Source organism: Coptis chinensis, chromosome 3 (assembly GCF_015680905.1).
Source record: "Coptis chinensis isolate HL-2020 chromosome 3, ASM1568090v1, whole genome shotgun sequence".
Lineage (NCBI taxonomy): Eukaryota > Viridiplantae > Streptophyta > Magnoliopsida > Ranunculales > Ranunculaceae > Coptis > Coptis chinensis.
Window position 1 is genome coordinate 25,793,113 of NC_141458.1, and position 9,291 is coordinate 25,802,403.

At 40.6% G+C, this 9,291-nt stretch overlaps 1 protein-coding gene across 1 annotated transcript; it reads left to right on the plus strand.

Moving 5' to 3' along the window:
• Positions 1–235: 235 nt before the first annotated feature.
• On the plus strand, positions 236–2,190 carry LOC147508854 (G-type lectin S-receptor-like serine/threonine-protein kinase At5g24080). The gene is made up of 2 exons (XM_086601214.1): positions 236–519; positions 764–2,190. The coding sequence occupies exons 1-2, from the start codon at positions 483–485 to the stop codon at positions 1,753–1,755; spliced, it is 1,029 nt and encodes a 342-aa protein (XP_086457340.1). The 5' UTR covers positions 236–482; the 3' UTR covers positions 1,756–2,190.
• The last annotated feature ends 7,101 nt before the right edge of the window (positions 2,191–9,291 follow it).

Consider the following 9,291-nt stretch of genomic DNA (forward strand, 5'->3'; position numbering starts at 1 on the left):
AAAGCATCCTCCTTCCATTACTTGTCTCATTGGTATTCTCCTTAAAAACAGTAACAGCATAGGAAATAAGTGAATTGACATCCAAATATCCATTATACACCACCAAAGATCCAAAATAAGTCCTACTATACACAGGATGGAGATAAATGCCTAGTTTACATTATGTGAACATTGGTTTTTACAAAAAGAGTATGGTCAAACAATCACTATATTTATATGAGTTTCTTTTCCATATTCTAATATATACATTGGATTCATCGCAAAAATATATAATGATTCAATTAAGTATAAGTTTTGTATCCAATTAGGGAAAGTTGAAATTTGAAGTTAACTTCCAAACTGAAAGAAACTTTTGCACTCTCTTTATTTATCCATTGATTTTGTTGAAACTCCGAAGAGATGTCTAATAACTGGCCAGGTGATGGGTTCAATTCTACGAATTTCCCGTCGGACACCACCATCGTAAATCTTTTGCCAGCATCATGTCTACGTATAAATGGGCTGTAGCAGTTCCCATTAGTAAGCTAATTAATGCATACATTTCAAGTTAATCTGAATTTATTACATTTGTTATAGTTTATTAGACGTATTAATAATTAATATCGTGATAGTGCTGTTGTTCGTAGAAATCTTCAGCTTGTTTTGCTGTTTTTTCTTATGTGGTCTTGAGCAGAATACTTCATAAATAGTCTATAAAGATTCTTGTCATGCAAAATGGGTTGGAAACTGTTAATCGCATATCTAACTTTTCTAAATTTTGCAGTTGTTACAGTAATAGTCGGGGTAACAGTCGTTACAATCGTTTTAATCATCAAGTGCAAGAAGGCAGCGAATTTGGTATCAACGAATGCATGCATCTCCAATAATGATTCTGCAAACCCAAATTCAATTACTGATGCTGTCAAAGTTACTATTCCACAAGACTTCCTAGTAAATATAGATTCACGAGTTCAAACAGCAACCGCGGAAAGGTGTATCAGAGACATAACGAAAGAGAAGCCTATCCGATTTTCGCCTCAACAATTGGAAGGCATCACCAATAACTACAGCATGGTACTAGGATTAGGTGGATATGGAGTAGTCTACAAAGGACAGTTTCCAGATGGAGAGAAAGTAGCTGTTAAGATACTAAACAACAACTCGAACAAGCAAGCTGAGAAACAGTTTATGGTAGAAGTAAGCACAATTGGAAGAACTTACCACGTCAATCTGGTCAGATTATACAGGTTTTGCTTCCATTCAACCATGAGAGCGCTCGTCTATGAATACATGGAGAATGGGTCTCTTGACCAGTTCTTATTTGGTGAAAACAAGACAATTCAATGGGAAATAATACAAAAAATTGCAATTGGAACAGCGAAAGGAATTGCATACTTGCACGAGGAATGCCAAAAGAGGATAATTCACTATGACATAAAACCTGAAAATGTGCTTCTTGACGAAGCCTTCACTCCAAAGGTTGCAGACTTTGGATTGGCAAAGCTTTGTAACAAAGATACTCATGTAGCCATGACAGGATGTAAAGGCACCCCAGGATATGCGGGGCCAGAGTTGTGGCAGCCATACCCAGTCTCTCATAAATGTGATGTATACAGCTTTGGAATGCTTTTGTTCGAGATCGTTGGAAGGAGGAGAAACCTCGATGCTAGTTTAAGTGAGGGCCGTGAGTGGCTTCCGAGGTGGACTTGGGAGAATTTCAATCAAGGACAGTTAGGTGGGATCATGGAGTCTTGTTCTATTGAAGAGAGAAACTGAGAGAAAGCAGAGAGAATGTCTATGATTGCTTTGTGGGGCGTTCAGTACTTGCCTCAGGCAAGACCGCTTATGAGCACTGTGGTGAAGATGCTAGAAGGAGGACACGAGATTAGCCCACCTCCAAACCCATTCCAACACCTTGAATCAACTGGTTTGATTTTGAAAATTTCGAATGGAAAGAGTACAGCTTCAAGTTCGCCATTATTAACAAGACAAACTTCTGGATATTTAATTATGTCTCAACAAAAAGGATATTTGGGATAGGAACCAGATATAGCTCATCCGAGCTCATCTTCGGCCGTCCCTGGTGTAAGTCATCAGAAATAGTTTGAAGTTTTCTGTTTGTGAGTTTGCATGTTTCAAATCAGTGGTTTACCACGCACAACCACAGAGTTTCTAAAAATATTTTACCACTGCTGCCCTTTTTTTTTTGCAGGCAAAATGTGAATATATTATATATAATAATAAGGTTACAATCCAGGGGTTAAGCACCACCCGGGCTGAATTAAGTTCCCACTTTGAAACCAAAAAATAAAATCCTTGAGGGTGATGAAGCCTTCATTCTAATGTCTAAACCATGTGTATTTCCAAAAAAAGTAATTCATTTATATCTTGCTGGAATTTTTCTAGCCCTGGGTGGAAGAAGAGTCAGATCCACATCTTTCCCCTTTTTCTTGCTTCCTTTCTTTTTTTGAATCTGTCATGGTTCCTTGCTTCCTTTCTTATTTTGAATCTTCCATGGTTCATCACCATCTTGTGAGTTATCCTCGTCATCAACATGCTCCTGCGACATCCATGCAGGCTTATACTTTTTCATTGTTATCTTCTTCCATGGTTCTTTACCATCCTCGGCATTTTCATCATCATCTGCGAGGTCAGCCCAATTAACCGATTTTAGCAGTAAATTTGCCTCATTCAATAATTTGAGCCTGTTTCCATCTCCAGTAATGGAAGAAGAATGATCTGCATATCTTGTAGATAAAGAAGAATAGGAGTTTACTCGACTATTCGGGCTCCCAACTGCAGTGCCTTTATCTATATCAAGAGGGGATGCTAAGTTAGGAGTTATGTTGAGAATTGGAAACCCTTGAATCTCAACATCTGACCTCATTTGATTCATCTCATATCCCCCCTTGTCAACATCATCTGACAAATCTTTATCAGTAGTAACAAGATTTTCAGCCAAGTTAGCGGTTGCCTCGTTGCTGCGTTCACTGGTAGGGACTAGAGTTTCAATTGGTGCATTGAGGGCATCCGCGTATTCTGGTTCAGAGCCACTATTGACTTCATCCTCAGATCCACTACCCTCATTATCAGTTCCATAATCTACATCTTCCAGTGCACCTTCAACAAAGTTTTCAGTTCCGTCTTGACACAGAGATTTTCCTGCTGAAGCTTGGACAAATTGCTCATTCTCTACATCCAGGTTGTCTGCAACATTAATCACTTCAACCACCTCAACTTGGGTGCTTTCTGCAGCCTTCTCAACCATCGGTGAGGATGATTTAGTTGCTGAAATGTTAGACTCATATGCATAAACATGCATCAGCAAGGTCTGCAAGTACGCTAAATTTATTTGAGACATCTTTAACTTGAGGTGCTTTAGGGACCCATGTTTCCTTCCCCTTCTCATTCGCATTAGCAGTTTTCTTCCGACGTCTTTTCTTACCCATGCATGGTACCAACATCCGCTTGATGAGATATAGGTGCAATATCCTCAGCCACAACCTTCATTTTGTCTTGTTGTTGCATGACTCCTTTCAAATTTTTGCAATCAGTGACTAGGTGCCCAACACACTTACAATGATTGCACATTTTAGGTAGCTGACCAACTTCTACAGTTTGCCAGAATTCCGTATTTTTAGTATTCACATAGATTTGATCAGGAATAGTACAAGATAGATCCACATCTACCAATACTTTTGCGAAGTAGCCGAAGTCTCTATTAAGTGTTTTTTGGTCGATTTGCATAGGATGCCCCACATCTCGAGCAATTGACATGAGAGCTTTGGGGTCCCAATATTCTTGACTCAGACCTGGGAATCTAACCCAAATGAGGGCATGAGATTGGCGTTATACATCTAGGTTGAAATCAGGGCTCCAAGCGCTAAGTCTCAAGGGAAAATCCCCAAAGATCTAGGAGCCCTTAGCCCAGATTCTATTCAAATCATCGGCATTAGAAAATCGAATGAAGAGATAACCCTTACCTATAGGTGTGATGAGCCAGTCTCCAGAAGGATTCCATTTCTCCTTTGCAATCTGCCTCACCCTGTCAATTGGTACTTTTATCAGATCAATCCTCCCAATGAGACAGAACTTGCAATACTGCAAACCACGTTCATAAGCGGCTTGAGGGATTTGAATAGTTAGGTACTCCCCCATCTTCTCAGGCTGGGAAAGGTTTTGGAAATCGAATTGTGGTGGTCTAACTTGCCTTGCTGCATCTGCATATGAAAAAAGCTGTCTTTTTTCACTTGCATCAGTAACATTTTCGCTGCCGTAGTTTCTTGATTGCTGCTCTCACTGTGTTCTCAACAGCAGGTGGGAGCTCAAACTCTGATAGATTCATAGTTCAATATGAAAGTGGACTCTTGAAGATAAGAAATCGCCTATCAAATCGCCCTTTTAGACTCAAGTGACTTCACGAGAGCCCATTTAATTGGTCAAAATCGTAATTGGGACCACTGCAGCCCCTATTTCCATATATAGTTCCCTCTGTCAATTCCTGAAATTAATCAGAATACATATGTTCCAACAGCTATGTGTGGAAATTGTTGACTATATAGATGCTAAAATAACCAACCTTAACTCTTTAACATCTTCCCACATGACTCATGCATCCACCTACTTGGGTCCATCCGAACACACCAGAGTGTGACCTTGGCCATTTTCTTCAGCCACATATCTATCACTTTATTCACTTCATCAATAACTTGTCATGATCATTAGGTGCTCTAGGTAAAACTTTGTCAAGTACTGTTAATAAGAAGTGCGAACTTTAAGTGTCTTAAATTACTTGACGAGTCTATATGAAGTTGTTCAAGTGTTCAATGCACCATCATGTGCAAATTATGATGGTTCAAGCTGTATTTATCAACAAGAGCCCCTTGTTAATATAATTTAGAATTAGCAACTAGCTTGTGCGAACATTGCTGATTTGGCTTCAGTTCTCCGTAACTGGCGTGTAGGCCATATACATTATGCAAGAATGAATTCTGAAATTTCGTCCGAATGAACACCTTCCTTACAGGGAAAAAGAAATATATATGCTCCAAGCTAATTGGTAACTCACTATTACTGCCCAACATTCCGTAATCCCCCATGTTGGAGTTATCCCTCACATGAGGATGAGGAAGAAGCTGGAAAAAGCCGTACTGTTCATGTGATGAGGTCTGAGCGCGTGCGCACTCAGATTGGCCGAGCCCAAGGCACGCCCGTGCCCTTGTTACTGGACTTTTGAGGGCTCACGCGCTTGAATTGGCCTTGCCGAGAGCGCGCCCGTGCCCATGCCTATATTTGCAGTTTCTATTTCTACAGTAACCGCAAAATTGAAAGTGCAATATAAAAACAGAAGTACGGTCTTGGAAAACCTAAGTAACGGAATTGAAACCCAATTTTGAGAGCAATCAAGATTGAGAGAAAACCCTTCCAAAGAGAAAAATTTGTAAAGAGAGAAGAGAGATCTAGTAAGGTGGAGAGACTTGAGAGGAGTGATTGTAATCTTCCTTCCCACACTTATAATAGAATTAGCTCTTGTGGAAGTAGACATCATTGGCCGAACCACTGTACATCTTTGTGTTATGGTATACTTTATTTTCTTTGCATTATTATAACTTGTTTGTGATAGTTGTTTAGAGAGTTGGGCTTGCTAGGTTAGTTATAGTGAAAGTTTAGATTTTTGTCTGGAGATTGTAGTTGGTCCAAATGCAAGTTATCTTAGTAGTGGGGATCGATTAGTATCGTTGTCCCCAACAAGTGGTATTAGAGTCAGGTTAGATTAACCTAGGTTATTATCCAAATTTTGCTCGGAAGGTGTTTGATAAAATCCCTGGAAGAAGGTTTGAGTTGAAATAGCTTGTAGAGATGGATCATTCTGTGAACACTCGAATGACTAGTCTAAATAGAGCAAACTACACTATCTAGAAAACCAAGATGGAAGACTTACTCTATTGCAAGGACTTGGCACAACCCATTAAGAATGGGAGAGAAAAACTGGAAGCGATTGCTCTGGCTAAGTGGAGCAAGCTTGGCAGAAAAGCAATTGGGTACATTCGATAGTAGATTGAGGACAGTGTCTTCCACCATGTATCCCAAGAGACTATTACTTTTGGCTTGTGGAAGAAACTCAAAGACCTCTTTGAGAGAAAGTCGGCCGGAAACAAGGTACTACTCATTAAGAAGTTTGCTAACACGAAGTACAAAGAAGGTTCTTCAATGTCTTAGCATCTTAATGAAGTACGGAATACCATCAATCAGTTGCACTTGATGAAGATTAATATGGGTGACGAAGTTGAGGCTTTGTTCCTATTAAACTCTCTACCCGACAATTGGGAGACGTTAGCAGTTTCTCTTAACAGAGCCGCTAAACATTCGACAGTAGATTGAGGACAGTGTCTTCCACCATGTATCCCAAGAGACTATTACTTTTGGCTTGTGGAAGAAACTCAAAGACCTCTTTGAGAGAAAGTCGGCCAGAAATAAGGTACTGCTCATTAAGAAGTTTGCTAACACGAAGTACAAAGAAGGTTCTTCAATGTCTTAGCATCTTAATAAAGTACGGAATACCATCAATCAGTTGCACTTGATGAAGATTAATATGGGTGACGAAGTTGAGGCTTTGTTCCTATTAAACTCTCTACCCGACAATTGGGAGACATTAGCAGTTTCTCTTAACAGAGCCGCTAAGGATGGAGTTATTTCCATGGAGATAGCTACCGGTTGTTGAATGAGGAGACAATAAGGGGTTCACGAAGCAGCTCCTCTTACTCAGAGATCCTTGTCACAGAGAAGCAGGGGAGAGGTAATATCATAAAACCATCTCATTCTAGAGGTGATGACAGAAGCAAATCTAGGGATGAAGCTAGAACTCCTAAGGCAGAGAGACAATGTTACTATTGTACCACCAAGGGGCATTTCAGATATGAGTGCAGAACACTGAAGAGGGATGAGAAGAATAATTATGTACATGAAGACATGGGCAGAAAGACAATGTTACTATTGTGCCACCAAGGGTCATTTCAGATATGAGTGCAGAACACTGAAGAGGGATGAGAAGAATAACTGTGTACATGAAGACATGGTAAAGAGGAATGGAAACACATGTCGAGATACTACCGCACTAGTAGACGATGATCTAGTGGGAATTGTGTCAGATTGTGGTGAGTGTTGTGTTAGCACCTCATGCCAGGATACTGAGTGGGTGATAGATACAAGAGCATCCTATCACGTCACACCGCACAGGGGATTTTTTACTACCTGCAGCTGTGGTGAATTTGGTGAGGTAAATATGGGTAACAGTGGCGTCTCAAAGATTGTAGGCATTGGTGATGTTCATGTAGAAACCAGTGTCGGCTACACCTTGACACTCAAGGATGTAAGACATGTCCCTGACATTCGGCTAAGCCTAATTTCCACTGGAAAATTGGACGGAGTATGAAAATGGAGGAGTGACCCTAATATTTTTGAAAAGGGGGGGGGGGGGATGGGATGGATGTAATTGGAACTAGTAATGGGGGTATGTCTGACTAACCCAATAATGTTCATTGAATGATTTTAGGTTATTTCTTGAAATTGGACACTGTCGCTACCAATTAGTCCAGCATAACTCTTAACGTTTACTATCCACAGTTCATCGCAAATAACATTAATCTAAAGTACTTAAATTATATGTTTTAAGTAGGTAGTTATTGTGGAGCTCATAGTGCTAATTATGATATGATTGATAGTTTAAAGAAGATAGGCAACCAGTATATCACAACATATACACTCATCTATAACATTGATGTAATACCTACTCCGGTTCATTCCATAGTGTTGTGCTAGCGTTCCAAGTAATCACAGAAAATCTTTAAAACATAAAATGACATAGTGAGAGCGAAAATGTGCAACTAACCAAGCACTGTCCAGTTTCCTCAACATTAGTTGGGAGTATCTAGTCTGGTGGATTTGTAATAGTATTAATTTCCGACGAGAGTTGGAAAATGGAGTGTGTAGGTACTAAACAAAAGAACTCCATAATGAGTGTATATGAATAGTTCAAGTGAAAGTAACTAAACTTCAAGAACTCGCAAGATTAACCTGGTTAGAAAAGATTACCCGCTCTGCTTTGATAACTCAATTATTATATTTGCTTAATGTGAAGGAGTGATATTCACATCTAATGAATATCAGGCACGCGTCCAGCATAAGCAGAAATATCCTACCGACCTCATGTCCTCGTCCTCTGAGCTCGCTTCATAAGCAACTCGCCTCATGTTGGTGGTCTACTTCAGCTTGTATTACAAGCAACGACATCATCGCCCGATCTAAGATGTTTGTCCTACTAGCTCGCTCCAGGGTGACGCAGGTCGAACAGACGATCTCACGCAGAACGCTTCATCTCATGACATCATCCTTTGTCCTGATGCAATCATTACCAAGGCCATACTTATACAACCCCTTACCGCAATATACGAACTATTGCAACTACTCCCCATCATTACAAAATTCCCACCAGCTCTAGCCCTACACGCATCCTTGATCTCAACCACACATCTGTACTCATCAGTACACGTGTTGCGCAGATCTACATGCACAACTACTATAAATACCACCTGCATGAACTACGCCAGACCTGATTCAACTCTCCCCTCTAAAGTGAGAGCTTGATACGTAGGCAGTTCGCTCATAACGAACTCAGTCTTTCCAATCTACAAACCCCCTCTCCTCCTTCCTACTCACATTTGTAGGGTCAAACCAAATAACACCTTTAGATTGGCGCCGTCTGTGGTCTCGATTTCTTGAGAAACCAACTTTCACAAACCATCCAATAAGAAAAACCCTCAAGCCCACGAAGCATGGCAAGCCTTAAAGCTCAAATACAAAGCCTAGAAAATCATATAGGTACAATGAACGAGCACATCACCCTGCTAAGGCAGGAGAATGTTGCATTACAAGTACAAGTGGACGCGCAAAACCCTAATGGTGCCATAGCAGAGGACGATATCAATGAAATTAATCAGCAGATTAACGAGCTGTCGCAAAGAATCGATCAGAGTGCAGTCAAGAAGGACGCTACTCAGATCGTTCAAAAAATGCTAAAGACGTACCGTGCATCCCCTTTCACTGCTGAGGTACTTAGCAAACCATCCTCTCCAGATTTCATCCAACCACGCTTTGCAATGTACAATGGCAGCACATGTCCCGGTCAACACGCGGCTCGCTACATACAGAGCCTCGCACTCTATAGTACCCAAGAGTTCGACCATCTCCACTGTCGTTTGTTTCCTGCAATCCTTAAAGATGACGCTCTCGATTGGTTCTTCTTACTTGAGCCCG

Excerpts from the sequence above, each read along its gene's own strand:
- LOC147508854 (XM_086601214.1), top strand. The coding sequence starts at position 483 with ATGTCTACGTATAAATGGGCTGTAGCAGTTCCCATTA. Across the intron at positions 520-763 it reads GGCTGTAGCAGTTCCCATTA|TTGTTACAGTAATAGTCGGG; the intron begins GTAAGCTAATTA and ends TAAATTTTGCAG.